Source organism: Amblyomma americanum, chromosome 4 (assembly GCF_052857255.1).
Source record: "Amblyomma americanum isolate KBUSLIRL-KWMA chromosome 4, ASM5285725v1, whole genome shotgun sequence".
In the NCBI taxonomy this organism is placed as follows: Eukaryota; Metazoa; Arthropoda; class Arachnida; order Ixodida; family Ixodidae; genus Amblyomma; species Amblyomma americanum.
The window spans coordinates 174,903,213-174,920,466 of NC_135500.1; the positions used below are offsets into that span (position 1 = coordinate 174,903,213).

At 47.8% G+C, this 17,254-nt stretch overlaps 1 protein-coding gene across 10 annotated transcripts in view; it reads left to right on the top strand.

Annotated features, from left to right (window-relative positions):
• The first annotated feature begins 905 nt into the window (after positions 1-905).
• The window catches only part of ATP8A (ATPase phospholipid transporting 8A1), a 108,727-nt gene continuing 92,378 nt past the window's right edge, over positions 906-17,254 (top strand). For 4 of the 10 annotated variants that reach the window (XM_077662314.1, XM_077662318.1, XM_077662317.1 and 1 more), the window contains exon 1: positions 14,329-14,512. In XM_077662314.1, the coding sequence (XP_077518440.1) occupies positions 14,480-14,512 (33 nt within the window). In that variant the 5' untranslated portion in view covers positions 14,329-14,479. Of the gene's footprint in view, positions 1,232-1,773; positions 2,882-14,314; positions 14,513-17,254 lie in introns of those variants that run through there. The other 6 variants (XM_077662312.1, XM_077662319.1, XM_077662324.1 and 3 more) reach the window with 5 other exon arrangements.

Consider the following 17,254-nt stretch of genomic DNA (forward strand, 5'->3'; position numbering starts at 1 on the left):
TCTTGCTGAACTTTCTGCCTAATTGTTACAGCTGCTGGCAGCAGCAGTGACATTATATAGATATATACACACCTCAGTAAGTTAGGAATTTATTCTTGCTCGGTCAGAGGAATGAGTATCGCGCTTTCTTCGCAGAGAAAAAAAAAAATGGCGGAAAAGTAGCTACGTCGAATGTACGGGGCACTGCCAAGGATATTAATCGTTGTCGCATACTGACGCAGTCGTTGGAGCGCTGGCAGCCATCCCGACCGCGTTGCGTTTGGCTACGGCTGAGCGGACTGACCTTGCATCTCGCGGAATATGTACGGTGAGTGCTTATACTACTTCTTCCTTCTCTGCGCAAGACGCGCGTGGTGTTGTCCAGCGCTGTTTTGCTGGACCAAGATGGGAAACAGAATTTTATTTCTTGCACATGAGATGCGTCGCGAACAGAAATTCCCCATCGCTGCCCCCCCCCCCCCCTCCCCCAACCGTCCGCGTCTACCACTCGTTCCTTGAAGGGAGAAGGCAAACAGATTTCTGCAAAGCAAGACAACAGAAGAGTGAAAGGAAAAAAAAAACGTCCGTGCGGCTCTGTTTCTTTCCATCCCTGTCTTTCGTATTCCACTCATGCGAGTGTACAGCCAAGCCAACAAAGCCCAAGCTCCCGTGTTACTCTAAATGCGCGAACTATCACTTCGTGCCCCAGCTAAACTATCTTCTCCTTTTATTCTTTCTCACGCAAAAGCCGAAGGGCACTTCGATGCACGCGAAGACGAGGGCAATCGCTCACCGGGTGGCTCAAAAAGCGGCGCGCCGAATTCAAGACCCAGTGCGCCGAAGTGGGCCCAAGGGGAAAAAAAAAATAAGCAAGTCGAACAGCGGGTCCTCCCAGAGACGGAGCGAGGGAAGGATAAAGAGAGAGAGGGGACGTCGAAGGAGAGCGGCGGGGAGAAGAGCCGGCGCGCTCGACGCGGGATCAAACTCTGCTGCTGCTCCTCGCCCGAGCCATCGGCGTCAGCGTGGGTGAGCTCGGCGCGCGCGCCTCGCAGCCACGAATTGCGGCCGCAGCGGAGCGTGCAGCGGTCGATGCTGTTCCGCGTCGGCGAGCGTGCTGCGACTGGCACTGATTGCCCGGCGAGCACCACCGCCAATTGCTGCGCCGGGCCACGACCGCGGACGTCGAGCAGGAAAGGTCTCGGCCCGCCGAGAGAGGCTTACGCCACCACCTCTCCCGCGCCCCTGACCCTGTGTGCGTTCGTGCGTATGCGGCCTTCATCCCCCCTTCTTTCTCTCTTTCTGTGGGGCTGGTGCCCGGGAGACGCGCTTCTTGAACTTGCAGCACAGATAGGAACAGGCTGACTATTTAAGTCCAAACTTTGCAAAGCACGCGACAGAGCCCACTGGGACTAAACTCTTTTTACGACTCTTGCGAGCTGTATGGAGACGGTCGGACCACTTCCAGCACAGCTGTAGTAGCTCTGTATACAGTGTTCAGAGTACCAACAGTAGAACCCCTGCACGCATGCGCGCAGTTTCTTGTACTGTTTGCTAGATAACTTTATGGTCGGGTTTCGGAGGTACGTCGGGACATATTAAAACAAATAAGGTAGTTAAGAAGTGTGGAATCCCTGAAACAGAGCTGCCGTGTTTGAAAGCTGGTCGCTGTCGCATTTTGTTGCAGCTTGTGTCACTTTTGCACATGTAGTCGCCTGCGCCGTTCTTGACATATTAAAGCTAACTGGTACCGGTCGAGGAAGACCCCCTGCCGCATACAATCCCTTCATTTTGCAGGTGCAACAAAAATGAACACGCAAGAAACCGTTGATTGGGGAGTCCAAGTCCTGCTCAACACGAAGTCGTTGTATCGGTAGCGCACGGCATTTTTTGTTTGTTTAGTTTTGGACTGCCCTCTACTTTGTCACCATTACTCGTCATATAGAACTCTGCGACCTGCTCTTGATATTTGTGCACGGAGGTCCGAACTTCAACGTTCGCTTTAATCCGCAGGAAGTACGGCGTTGAGCATTGTCCCTGAATCGGCGTTTTCTTTGGCTGCCGACAAAGTGACGGGACTACTCAAACAATGCAACCGCTCGCGTTCAGCGCCTAGAATCAGACAGCGCAGCGCTGCGCTGAAAAGTGCATCGGTGACGGATTGTTCGCATCAGTCTTCCGAACAGCGAGTGTGCCCATCTTGGAGAAATGCGCAGCTGCTCGCGGCGTTCCTTACTACGCCTCGCACGGGGAGCTGGAAACGAGGCGCGCTCCGAGCGACCAAGATAGCGCGCTCGCATCTCCGCTCCCACCTGCGCGTTTAAGTGCAGTGCGATCGAGCGAACGACTCGGCGGGATAAAACGTGCATTGTTTTCCCGCCGCCTTCTGTGCAAGCGCGCATCGCCTGTCGCACGCGTCGGTGACGCTATCCGCGCAGTAGCCAGATAATATGGACTTGTGCGTCGTTTGAGAGATACACGCGGACCATGACGGCCGGGGTTCTCCAGAGTTCTGCAGTGCGTCGAAGGCCAGTGGAATGCCGCCAGCTCTCCATTACAACACCAGCCTCGTCGCCGGTACAAGTGGCACGAAACTTCAGCGTCAGCGGAGTGCTTCCTTCTCTCGATAACGTCAGTCTCGCCCTAGTGAGGAGAACACTTTGCTCGTCTCCGATAAACAACCCGTTCTGGCAGTGAACGAAAGAAGGAAATACAAAGAAAGCCTCGGCGGCCGGCGGAATCGACGACGTGGCTTCGGCGGGTGCGACGGGCTGCCAGCGAGCGGCCGTGCTCGAGCCAGCGCGCATGATTCGACTGTCCAGCCTGGAAACCTCGGCGCTCCAGGGTTCGATGGCCAACAGCGGGGACTCCGTTGCTGTGTCGCCGCTGGAAGGGCCCGCTCAAGGTACGGATTGGGAAGTCGCTAATCTAATCTGGCCTAATCTCAATTTCTCTTGGTATGCATAATAGGCATTTGGTGTCAAAATACAACGCACATGGTGCACTGGCGCCAAGTCCCTGCGCCGGCTGTGGTCCGCCCGCAGTGACTGCATGCAAGTCCGAAATCGGACACGCATATGGACTGTAGAAGCGTAGCAGACTGGGCGAGTTGGTGTTCCATGGTAACAATACAATTTCAAACTGCGCTAGACAACAGGACCAGAAAGAGGAGGAGACAAACACGGCGCTGAACTTGCAACTTTCTGGACCTGTTGTCAAGCGCTGTTTGAAATTGTATTGTTACGCATATGGATAGAATTTTATACTGTGCTCCATAGAGCGTTGAAATTAGCCCAGTGTACATCTGTGGGCGTTTTCGGGTTTGTTAACAAAACAAAGTCATGACAAAGCTGCCTGCATTGACAGAGTAACGGTAACGGCTAGTCTGTTATGTGCGGTCGAATAATATACCTAACTGCGTCTTTTATTTGCCTCGCACAAGTTAGAGCCGCCGGGGGCAACGTTCGGCGCGCTTGCAGAATCTTCTTTGTATCGGCAACGAGTTTAACGATACCGATGTCCTGCTCGTGCGTTGCTTGACACCTTCTGGCTATTGTTTAGTTCAGAGTGAGTGTGACGGGCGGTGTACTGTCACAGCCAGGGACCTGCGTTCCAATATTTCGTGACGATGGAGAGTGAACACAAAGGGGGGGAAACTGGAAGCACGAGCATTGAATACGGGAGGACTGATTTTTTTCTCTTTTTTTTTGACCGCGCTATCTGCATGAATGGCTTTCTCAGGACGATGGCGTAGTCAGCCGTAAGTGAAAATTTCCCTTCCCTGAGTGCAGCACAGCTCTCATATCATTTCCTCCCCCCAGAAGAGGGAGTCGCGGAGTTTCTTTTTTCACTGCTGTTCATACGCTAATAAAAGAAAAAGACCGATGTTATATGGTAACAGTGAAAAGGTAATTTAATTCTTCTCGGGCAAGATCTAAGAGTGTTGTCATGATATATACGTAGAAGGAAGCCGAGATACTTCGAACTAAGAATGTTTAACTAAGAATAGAAAGCACGACATGACTATGAAGGTTGCACATTTTGCTGTGGGCTTTCTGAAGGGAGAGACGTCCAAGCAAAACTCATGCCCTTTGTTCACTTTTTGCCACTCTGGCAACTTCCTATGGGGTTCCGTGACTTCTCCTCCTCACACGTTGTCACTGTAACTGTTGTCGTTGCTGTTGTCCGAGTGTGCAGGCGAACAGCTTTGCAGGCTGACGCCGACATTTCCTTCTCTCCTTATCACCTGTGGGGTTTCCCAGTGTCAGTTACGCCCACAAAGGGTGCGCGCGGGATGTGGTATGCTGTGGATAGTAGTTCTAACCGCAGTTGATATTCAACTATCAATTCGCACTATCTGCTCCTCACTTTGCAGTTATAAATTCACGACAGGCCCCTTTCTCGTATACGCTGCACTTACAAGCCAATTAATCCCACGAGCAGTGTTTACGGACGGTCGAGGGATCTCAAGTCGTCATGTCCTCAGCAGAATACCATTGCGAAGGTGGTTAGAAAGAGTAGCAAATTAGTGCTCATGTGAGAACAAACAACGCTTCTCGACAATGTCCACGCTTCAAACTTTATCCCGGCAGGATTTTGTTGAAGTACACGCTGGTTTGCAGGCTTTAGGATTTAGCATAAGGTGTTATTTACAACAGAATATTAATTGTTATATTCGTTCAAATACGCCCATCGCTTCACAGGCGTTAAAGATGCTTTCAGCTATCCGTAAATTTACAATGACTCCGTCTTATCTCGAACGACCGCCATTGTACAAAGGAGGCGTCTTACTTTATCCTCAAACAGCATGTTTACGTGAACGTTTCGCTTCGCAAGTGTCCATTGCACACACAACGTGAAGAAAACACATGAAAGAAAAAAGGGCGGAGGCGTATATATGTGTGTTCGTTCAGGCTCTCCAAGGATTTCCCTTATCTGAGAAGCCTACACTGTGATGAATTGAGACACACCCACATGTAGTCACGAAATTTCACAATGCGTAAATCTGCACACACACTGCCCATGCACAGGGGCGCTGCCGGGGGGGGGGGGGGGGGGGGGGCTTATGGGGCTTCAGCACCCCCCCCCCCCCCCCACCGAAATTTTTTCGAACTGTCGCACACCGCTGACCAAAACAACCACCGGCGTCGGAAGTCATTCTGGCTATTGCCACCTACAGTGTCTTTTTTCAGACTACAAAATACATTTTGGCGTGAACATTGCTAACTCGCGTTGGAATTCGTGGCAACGCCCATGCACCTGGAGTCATGTAACGCAAGGGGGCCCATCCCAGCACAAACTTCCAAGGGCCTATCGATGGCTCGCTGTTGCGGCTAAAATTTCAGTGCAATTACTCGCAATACATGACCGGTGACAGCTGCTGCTGCTGCGCAGTACACTGGAACGAAGGACAGCGTCATTGAGATTTTTCCCTGGCCGTTGCATATGTACAAAAATGTAAAGGTTCTTGAACGACAAACATTAATTAAAATATTTGTCCTCTACTGGCTAATTTCATGGCCTTTACGTTTTTTATATCAGTGGCATGCACTGCTTTGCTGGTTCCGGACCGATACAGCTCTAGACTTCGTGTGATATTTTCTTTACTTAATTAATACGCAAAACCATGGAAGCATAGGTATCAGTTATGTATGGCATGAGTGAACGATAAGGTGATAGTTGGTATGACATAATTACAAGGCATAAAAATGAGCAGGGGACAAGACACATAAGAGAAGCAAACACATAACATACATAACATAAGCCACTAGGACACACAACATAAGCAAACAGGACGAGCTCTTTCTGTTTCCTTCTCTCCTGTGTCTTGTCCCTTGCTTAGTTTTATGTCTTGTAATCATGTCAGCAACAATTTTTAAGACATACGAATGCATTCTTTTATTTTGAAAATACATATTTCACCTGTCTAGACAGTGCCTAGCGTTATCTAATACACAGTGGCATTGCCAATGGCAATGGCAATGCAGTTATTATTGTTGCGTTTGATCCCTTCCCAAATTCTATGAGGAGGCCGCGCTGCAACATGAGCCTTCCCCCGAACAAAATTTCTGGCTACGCCACTGCCCATGCATGCATAAATCCAAACAATTCGAAACTTATTAATGCATTAGAATTATAGTTGTGGTCACAACAAAACCCCGTCGATGTCCAGCGTCACTATATTCGTTGAATGGTCGAAAGAGGTCACGTTACTTTGTGACGTCACCAAAACCTTCCCACCGGATTTTGAGCAACCTAGTTTCTAAACAGCAACCAAGATAAAGAACCGAAGTCAAAAAGCAGATAAAAATGCAAATGTCGGCACCGTCGATCACTCCATAGCGGATACCTGCTAGCAATCCGAATCTGGCGGTTGATGGACCGATCGACAATTGGAAAGACACCGACGGAAACACGCCCAGAAGTTGCAACAGAAGCTACGACAAATGTAAAATCAAATACCATCGCATTGCACTCTTAAGGTGACGTAAGCATCTCCATAGTTTCTGTTTGCAATGAGCACCTGGGCACAAAACAAAGGTCAAGCAATTCTAGCGCCAGTTGCATCAATACTGCCTGGGGAACTAAGCATGCATACGCGTGCACTCTTTACACAGTACATTTATATTTGGTGCAGCTCAAAACAACAGCGAGCATGCTTCGTTGACATCGGGAACCATCGCAATAACGGCACCGCCGAGCAGAGCGGCCGCGGGCTACGCCTCTCGAGTCCACACGAAAGCCGTTCGCGGAGCAAACAGAGGTCACTAACGACGACAAGACGGTCCGGACGCGCCCGTCTGCATCTCCGCCCCATTCGACCGGCCGGCACGCTGATAGCAGCGAGGCACGCTTTCCGTGCGTCCTGTCTTCGAACGCGTGCTCCGACTAGAGGACCGAAGGAGGAGGGGTGTTGCTATTCGCGAAGCTTATCTTGCATAAGAGACACGTAAGAATCGTGAGATATGCGCAAGAGATACGCAAGCACTGCTTGTCTAGTTTACGTCGGAGCCCTAGCGAATCACGGAAGCCAACAAAAAGCGGACCCAATCATCCCAGGCAAAAAACGCAATAAAAAATTTTCTGTCGTGACAACATACAATTTGTAGTATTTCTGGCCATGAACTTATAGCAGCAACAGAAACTTTTGTAGTGGCAACAATTTTTTTTAGTATTATGCTGTCTCATGTCGCTGGGACAGACATACGCGAAAGTACTGCAGAAAATTCTACAGTAGTAAAGAAAATAATGTAATACAAAAGAAAAATCTGTCGTTACGACAATACCATCAACCATTTTGTCGTATTTTGGGCGCGATTCTGTCAGTTTTTTTTTTTCAATTGGTATGTGATGGCCAAAAAAGCACCGTCCAGTCTTGAAGGTCGCTTACGTATATTCTAAACACAAATAACACTATGTGGGAGTAAAAAAGGCAGTGAGCTATCTTCTAGGGCACACCCTTTCAGGGGCAGGGTAGGCTGGCCAAGTTCCTGAGTAGATATCGATCACTAAATATACGGAATGCTTTCTCTTGGCAACAGAGGTGTATTTCCAGTGCAAAACATAGTAACCTTATGCAGTTAGCAATGGGGGGAGGCTTTTAAACACGGCACGGAAGACCTTGAGGTTAGGAAGTAGAGAAGGTTGAAACCTCGGTTAAAATCGTCGTAACTGCTACAACTTGGCATGTTTTGAAGAGGGAATCTGTTTTCTTCGCCAACCGTGAGTATTCCGTACTTTCAGTGATGACAATCTACGCCAGTGCTGGACAAGCATACCCTGGCCCGTAAAGAATGCACTAGAGGACAGCTCACTCCATATTTACTACTTTCGTGTTCAGAGTGATATGGAAATCAACGTTTTATGGCTGACACGCCTTCAACGCCTGTGTAGACGTACTTTTCTTTTCCTCCGAACAATTCTTTGCACGCGGGGCCACTTGTACAGCTTGAGGATTGTTTTTTGTCGCTTTTTAAAAAGATATAGCTTTATGGTTGACGTTTCTGCAAATTATCATTTGGTCTGCCAAGTCATGCCTCACACCTTCAAACGCCAACTCACTGTCCGGTCTGTCTTATGTAAGACTTCCCACAATTCAGCCGAGTACACAGTTAACTACTCGGGTCGCGAACTTAACGACGCCCGCCTCATCGGTATTTTTGCAGTTACGGTTCCCATCACCAGAAATGCCGGGTCTCGGAAAAATTACTTGTTTTCGGTTTACATACCAGCAGCTGTAATGTGCTGAGATAAGGGCTTTGCGCTTTCGGTTTCGCGACGCGCAAGCTGCGCATGTGCCGCCTTGTAAATGTGGCGCATGCTCACTCGGCGTCGACTACAGGCGCAAGCGCACCCCTGCCAATGCGCAGGCGCAACAGTCTCCCCGCTTTAGATATGATTGCTGTAGCGCATCGCGCTATTTTAAGACTCTCTAACGACGTGTTTGCTTGTTTGAAAAATACGACGTTTTTGTAGGCTTATTCTGCCTCGCTGATGCCGTTCAGCGTTGCGGATCGGGGGGATTTCACACCGGTTTGCAAGTAGAGGCCACTTCGTCAATTTGACCCTGGACCAGCCGGTCACTGCTCTGAGGCTATACGATGGAGCTGCACTGTATGAGTGGCTCAGATCAGGAGGGAAGAGAATACAGTAGACCTGGCATAGAGGACAACAGAGTCAATCTTACTGCGTGTAATTCACTTGAACACACTGAGTGTCACGCGCAAAAGGAGTTTGTAACCATGTAGCATGGTTAATTTTTATGTGCGATCTAATAGCTCATTCATCTGTGCGAAATGCCATAATGACTGGCAGGCCCATTGTAGTCGAAATCGGACTGTTTGTTATTCCAGGCTGCATTTCGCACCGATCACTCATTGAATACCTCTCTAGGCAGAAAAATGACGTCGCACATTTATACCATTAGACTACGAAGCTATGCACCATTGTCAGAACACGGCGACAACTATATATAGCACGACGAGAAACTGAAAAAAATTATTCGAAAACCAATGTTATTGCGATTTCTGAGCGTTAATAGCGAGATTTTTGAATGGTGAATTCGCGCACCATACACAGGGCATACATATGGCTCCCATTATGTATACGTCGGACACTGTGAGCATTATAATGCACGGTTGTTTTCTCTCAATCTCTCTTTCTCTATTAACGTGCAATTCATGCAGTCTAAGTGTCGTGGAAAATCGCAGAGGGCGCACCATTCTCCAAGCTAGCTACCTGTTCATGAATTGTGCTGCAAAGAAGACGCTCTGGGAAATATTTCTCATGACTCGGCCACTACCTCCGGTGATCCGGTCCATGAGAAAGACTTCCCAGAATGTAGCGGCTGCTGATGCGGATCACGAGAGGGAAATAACTAGAAGAATAAGAATGAGGTGGAGCCCATATGGCAGGTTCTCTCAGATCATGAATAGCAGTTTACTATTATCCCTTAAGAGAAAAGTATACATCTGTATCTTACCGGTACTCACCTACGGGGCAGAAACGTGGAGGCTAATGAAAAGGGTTCAGCTTATGTTAAGGACAACGCACCGAGTCATGGAAAGAAAAAGGATAGGTGTAACGTTAAGAGACCGGAAGCGGGCAGAGTGGGTGAGGGAATAAACATGGGTTAATGACATCATAGTCGAAATCTAGAGAAAAAAATGGGCTTGGCCAGGGCATGTAATGTGAAAGCAAGATAACCGTCGGTACTTAAGGGTAACAGAGTGGATTCCAAGAGAAGGCAAGCGTAGCGGGGGGGGGGGGGGGGGGCGGCAGAGTTAGGTGGGCGGATGAGATTACGAAGTTTACGGGGATAGGGTGGCCGCTGCTGGCAAAGGACAGGGTTGATTGGAGAGACATGGGAGAAACCTTGCCCAGCAGTGGGCGTAGTCGGGCTGATGATGATGACGATACTCACACCTGAGAAATTCCAAGTTTTTATGTTTCACTGCGAAACTATTTCTACTCGTGCGTTTTAATGCATTAGCATTACTGCCCTAATCTTCGCAAAATCTGCCCGTCTAGTGTTGTGTGATGCCGTCTCCGCCCTCCCGAATGCCTCCACCCACCACCAGTCAAGCCACCTCCACCGTACAGACGTCACCACCCACGGGGACCCCACGCTGCACTGGAACGAAAAACTGGAACGCAGGCGCTGGCTCTGCGATTTACGCGAGCGCGAACGATAAGGACTGCGTCTGCTTGTCGCTATCAAGCGTCACAAGGGAAGCATACCGTTTGCCTATATCGCACAGCCAGCTGCTGCGTCGCTGCCCTGCCACCTTTTAAGCGCCAGCACACCGGGTCAAATGTTCTGTTCGTTCCTACACGGAACGTTTGACAGCACTGGAATCGCGGCGCGCAAGCGAACATGTCACGTGGATTTTTTTTTCGTATTTCGCGCGCATCTGCAGTGAACTAAAAAAAGCTGATACGTAATAGATAGAAAGTTAGAAACTGTTGAGTTGGTCGTTTCGCGGACCGTTCTACAACTTTCTCATTGCACTTTTTCGCCTATCTTCGTTGCTTGCAAAGTTAGTTAATTAATCTTACCTAATTATGCAATTATGCACAATACAAAAAATAATGTGAGTTGCTCCATACAAAGGCCAGCATCATGCATTTGGTCGCGTCGTCTTAGAGCGCAGCGGCGTATTTTAAAACCCTGGCTGAAGTTAGCTGGGACAGCCTGTATATACCAACCAATCGCACTGCGCCGCAGCTTGCGTGCGTTTAAAACCCGCATCGAAAAGGTCGGACGCGGCACGGAATGCAGCCACGCAGCTGGGTGGTCGCTCTGTGCACAGGCTCCATTGTTATACCAGCAAGCATGTGCGTGCAACTGCATCGAGATCTGCCGAGTCCGCACAGGTCCTATCTCCACGTCAAGTTTCCGCAGGAAGCTGTCGACATGCCGACAGCTGTCGGTTCGAGCACGGTGGCAACAAAAGGAAAAGGAAAGAAAACTCCGAGCCACCTGCCCGACTGTGGATTCAGTCTCAAATGGTCCCGCTTCGAAGCACTGTTTAATTTTCTTTCTTTAAAGCGAAGATGGTTGAGGGGGATCAATCGCTGCTCCGCCGCCATTCGTTGGCAGCTCGTGTGGCGTTGGATGCAAAGCGACGTCCTTTGCTGAGGCTAGGGCGCTGTCGTTGAAAATGCCTGACTGTTTCTCTCTCTCTCTCTGTTCGTGCGCGGCAATGCTATGTGGAAGTCAGATTTACTGTCAGCAGGCATTGAGAAGCTGCGACGACTAAGCATCTATCCATAATTACTGTCCGCTGACGAAGCAGTCAGTGCACTGCCCGAAACAGCCAGCTACAGGGAACACCTAGCAGGGACAAGGAATGCAGCAACCGGGAATAACTGACGCAGCCTGTGTCCATATAAACTCGTGCGATCGCGCTCACTGCTGCGGAAATGCCGTTTTAATATGGCGGCTGTATCAGTGTTTGCACAGGTACCGCGCTCAGGATATAGCTGCGGAGAAGGAAGTTAAGTTTCTGTGACCGGCAGACAAGGAACAATGCGCGGCGCACCGTCCCTGTTCCTGTCACACTAAGGAAGTGATCGAGCGTGGATGAGTTTTCGATTTAACGCTCCCCCGCTACACGGTAAGACCGAAAGGCGGACGGAGGCATTGCTTAACGTGTTTGCATAGCTCACAGACACTCGCCCTTTATAGAGGCGCAGAGACGGAGCTATAGCGATGAGCTCTTTGTGTACGGTTGTGATACGCTATACAGAAAAACCCTCAGGATTGCCGTGCCAACAAGGCTAGTAGTCCGGCCCTGTAGATGGGCAGAGTGCATGGTGAGGAATACCCGTCGACAGGCCTCTTCTCGCAACAGAGTTACATTTTGGGCCAGTTTGGATCATGAATCTGTAACCTGTGAGCTTTTCAAATACGCGCAACACAGGACGAAGTAGGGCGTGGGACAAGCGCCTTTAGCTGTTCAGTCTTGAGCTCTTGTCATGTGCATTTTTTAGCTTCCTTGACTCTGTTTAGGTGACCTTTCGTTCAAGACAATTTTATTGCCTGTAAAGTAAGTGGCGGTTCGATAAAACACGTATACTGGTAGAGATCTTACGGTCAGGGACTGTGGGAGGTCACCACAAAATTAAAAGTACGGGGAAAGGTATGCAGGTACTAGGTTCGAACTAGTAAATTAATTAATTTATTTATTTATTAATTTACCTACATCACAGATGGGGCATTATTGTAGGGGGATTATAAACGTAGTAACATACAAAAGTCAAGGCCAAAAAAAATAATACCAAACACAACAAGAACAAATAATACAAACTAGTGTAACTAATATAACGAAGCTCATTAAAAACATGCCTCAAGCAGAGCTGAGGAAAACATTGTACAAGGAACATTGACAATTCTTTCAGGCAGACGATTCCATTCGTTTATCGTGAAAGGAAAAAATGAATGGGCAAAATCATTCGTGCGGCAAGCAATCTAACTTTTTTCGGGTGATTAGTTCTAGAGGAAATATTGCGTGGGGCCTTCAGGTAAACAGTTTCGTCTGCTCCGGTGTCACCGTTACATACACTGTGTAAAAATTTCATTCTCAAGAATTTTCTCCTCTGGGACAGGGACTGCCGCCCTATAGCTCGGTTTTAATGTTTTTTATGCTGGAGGCAAAGTCATAATTGTTAGTGACGAAACGTGCAGCGTGGTTCTGAATTCTTTCTAATTTATTAATCAGGTTTTGCGTATGTGGTTCCCAGAATATGCATGCATATTCTAGAATAGGCCATGCGCTAGTGAGACAGAACGCTTCCTCGAGGGTCAGGGGTGCAGTTTTAAGTTTCGTTTAAAGAAATTCAACGCAGCGCTGGCTTTGTTAGCCGAGTAGTTCACATGATTGCTCCATGAACAGTCAGACGAGAAGTCTACGCCTAGATATTTGAAATTATCAACGCGGTTAAGGGAGTTGCCATTAATGTGGTATTGAGAGGGGACGGGCTAAATAATTATTGTTATTAAGGTGCGGTTAACACATCTAGGTAATAGGAGCTATTTTGTGCATTGACAACACTCAGAAACATCCGGTAGTAACAGTAAACAACATATATTGATTCTATTATGTTAATGCGATATAATCGGAGTGAAAAATATAACTGGTAAAAGTTGAATACTTGGACTACGGTTAAGGTTGTAGGGGTTTAACGTGCAAAAGCTGCTCGGGCTATGAGGTACGCCATAGCAGAGGGCTCCAGGCATTTTCGACCACCTAGGGTTGTTCGCACAGCAGTACACGGGCCTCTAGCATTTCGCCTCCATCGAAATGCAACCACCGCGGCCGGGATCGAGCCCGCATCTTTCGGGTCAGCAGCAGAGCACCATAACCACTGAGCCACCGCGGTGTCCCATATGGTATGGTATGGTATGTAGGGTTTAACTTGCACTGACATCACACAGCACAAAGGCGCCTTTTACGTTTCGTCTTTACCGAAATGTGTCCTCTGCGCTCGGGATTCGATCCAGCGACCTTGGTATGAGCAGCTGAATGCCAGAACCACTGAGCCACAGGGACGGGGCTGAAGAACAACCAGTTTTGAAAAGCGTAATCATTACAAAACAAGACAGACTTCGAGCGAGCTGTGACAAATGCCGCGGAGCTATTCTTCTGACCTCGCCTGCAGGCCCGCACATCGTTGCTTTGTCTACAGTGTTTGTAAATTCTGTCTCATTTCCAACCTGTCAGTGACGGACTACATTGTGCTCACAACAAGAGACCAGCAGCGTGCCGCTTTCTGGGACGCAGCTGTGATGGCGTCTCGTTTCAGACGGGGAGCAGATCTCATTACGAAAAAAAAAGCACACCTGTGTATACTGTCACCGTTAAGACTTCATTTTATTTTTTACTTATATATATATATATATATATATATATATATATATATATATATATATATATATATATATATATATATATATATATATATATATATATATATATATATATATATATACAGCTGCATTGCAGTGACGCCAAACATCGCAGCACAGACGCGCCACTAGCCTGCAAAACGCAAACACGCATAGGAACAGAACATCTTTTTTTTTCATCCTTTTTTTTCAGATATAGAGGTGGGTGCATATACAGAAACAAAAAGAGAGTTATGTATCTATCCCAGACGGAATGTGCAGCAGCAGACACCAAGGCAGTCCGCACGGCTCGGTGCCAACGCCGCGTAGACACGATAAGCGATCCCGCACAGACATTGATAACAACGTCACATCGCGAGAGGGGGCGCGGTTGTCGGGTTTCGAATGCGAGCCAGCCGCGGCCGCATGGCGGGCCGGCGGCAGTAGTTTATCGCTCGTCGGGAGCGCTTAGTCGCGGGCATCAAAACTAAAGCGCTCGCCGCGACAATATCGCCGTAATCGGATGCGTGCGGCTTCCGTCACTCCTGTCACGTGACCCTCCCCTGCTCTGTCGACGGGCAGCCGGCGTTTGTTTCGCGGCTGCGTGATGGCGTGATGGACGTCATGGAGAGATTTCGCTTGAACCAGGTGAGCTTATCTCGTCTGTATTGGCGTGAATGCGCGCAAGGGTTGACGAAGCGTACATTTTGGCGTTCCCGGCACCCGCCGTGTTTGCTCCTGTGCGAAAAACGCACGCTGCACGTGCGACTGCCACAGCTGCGCCACCATTGACATGCCTCCTACCGTTCGCTCCGGCAACTTGTCGCTCAGGGATGGGACGCGGAATTGAACCGAATGTGATGGTCGATTAGCGAATGCATTTCGATGCGGACGTTGCTGCGGTGCTGAATTCATCAAAGCGCGTATTGAGAGGTATTGAGAGAACCAGTGTCCGCGCAACCGGTGCGTAATTGATTTCAGGAAATAACTCTTAGCATGACCCCTTTTTGTCGTTAAACTGAGCCAGCGGCGTCTGTAGGCATATCACGTTTAATTCTTCCCTGCAAATATGCCAAACGTTCTACACGGCGTTATGGTCGGGGTTCAGCCAGTTTGTATATCTTTGAGGAAGAATCTTCTATTTTTGTCCAAGCCCAGGCTTGAAAATTTCCGGGCAGCACCGTAGCGTTAGAACAATATTATACTTCGTTTTGGTCTACAGTGTCAAAATGGCTTTTTTCTGTAGCGGTTCTGCAAAGTTAGAAATAAACGCTGAAATAATATATTACTAGCCAATTCATTAAAAATTTCAAACAAATGTATGCAACCTTCGCTAAGATGGTGACGTAACTCTGCAAGACCAGATATCCGACGACTGTGCGAGTACGCAACGCCGGTGAACTACTTTCTGTAACGGGCCGGCAAGGGCGACACACACTGCAATGCAGCATAACTAATCCATGCAATTTACGCACAAATATTCAACGGATATCATGGTTTCAAGTTTATTCATGCAAAGGTTTTCTACAGAAATCTTGGAGCAGTGCATGTTATCTGTGGCAGGCACCATATCTATCGAATTGCAAAGCTCTGCTATTTGAAAAGCATTATTAATGTACGCAGTGGGAAAAGTTCTGAGACACAATGCGTGAGTTTTGTTGGTAATGTTATAGATTGTTTGTTTTATGCGGTTTAATGTCCCAAAGCGACTCAGACTTTGAGAGACGCCGTAGTGAAGGTCTCCGGAAATTTCGACCACCTAGGATTCTTTAACGTGCACTGACATCGCACAGTACACGGGCCTCTTGAACTTCGCCTCCATCGAAATTCGACAGCCGCGGCCGGGATCGAACCCGCGTCTTTCGGGTCAGCAGACGAGCGCGATAACGACTGAGCCGCCGCGGCGGCCGGTAATGTTCTAGAGTTACGATTATAACGTTATAATAACATTTAGGGTGTGTAATGCTGTTTTATAGTTATGGTGTGAACATGAAAGTAAGTTACGACACAACCTTAACATTATGGCTAGTGTAAACGTTATACGACATATAATTAGAGATTGAGTCATCTGCCGCCTTGTTCTTGAGTTGTACCCGACCAAACCGTAGCGTTGTTCACGGTCATCACCTGCTTTGGCCAGTTACTTGCTTAAGCAGGTTTCTCCATTGCATGTAAGGACTCTCGAAAGTAGGCATAGTGCGTCACGAAAACATGTAACGTTCGACTATCACGCCGGTTAAGCGGCAGTTCCATCGCTGCCCAAGTGATGTAAACCACGTGATGCACCGCCCTCTCACTCAAACTATGGAAACCCAACTTTTAGATATGAAACTTCCATCTGCACTTTTGTTAAACTATTATATCTATTTCATTACTTTTTTAATTGGCGACAGACTTACCTTTTTCATGCACAGCTATAAGTGCTTCCTGGTAATTAGTGACCGTTTATGCCTTAATTACTGGTAAATGATTGCTCTGGCTGACAAAAAAAAAGCCAAGGTAAACACTAAGTTATATTTTATTACACAGGAATACCACATTATGTCATAAAAAAATGGCAAGTTATATGCAGGAAACAATATTCACCGAAAAAAACAAACTAAAACTGCGTTCTGAAGTAAACATCGCCGAATTCTCAAAAATAAAAACTAACAAGTCCAACCCACTACATATTAACATTAGCATAGCGCTCCAAAGTAAAATTTAACGCTATATACTGCGACTAAAACAGTAATTTTATATTATTGTAATGTTCGGTGCTACCTGGGTTTAGTTAGAGCTTATTCGATCACGAGCGCGCTAACTGGAGCGTTCATACATGCTGCGAATTTGTGACACGAAAAAGCGGGTCACGTATTATGTGTCCGAGTGTTCTGGATACCGGCTGTAACTGGCAGGCTATTCCTGTATTATAATATTGGACGGTCCATTTCACTGCAGACGCCGTGGGCATGCTTCAAGGACTTACGTCAAACCCAGTACAGTTAAGGATGAGCATTCGCTTCCTCTCCAAAAACCTCGAAGGGCTGGCGGTCAAGGGGAACTTACTAATATTATTAATGACCCTTTATTAATAAAATAACAAAGGAAATAAAAGATGTTGCTCGCCGCGGCATCTGCCATCGAAACCTGAAGCACCTGAGCTGCGTCTTGCGTGAGAAAAAGGACAGGGAGAGGAAAAGAAAGCGGGGAGCGATTTTCTTTCTAATCGCCAGCAGTTCACCGTTGTTAATAATTATTCCTCTCCTCTCTCCGACGTTACATCGGGCGTGCCGCAAGGAAGCGTCCTTGGTCCATTGCTCTTCTTAATTTACATTAATGACCTGCCAGTAAGCATCTCATCTTGCATACGCATATTTGCTGACGACTGCATTATTTATCGACCAATAA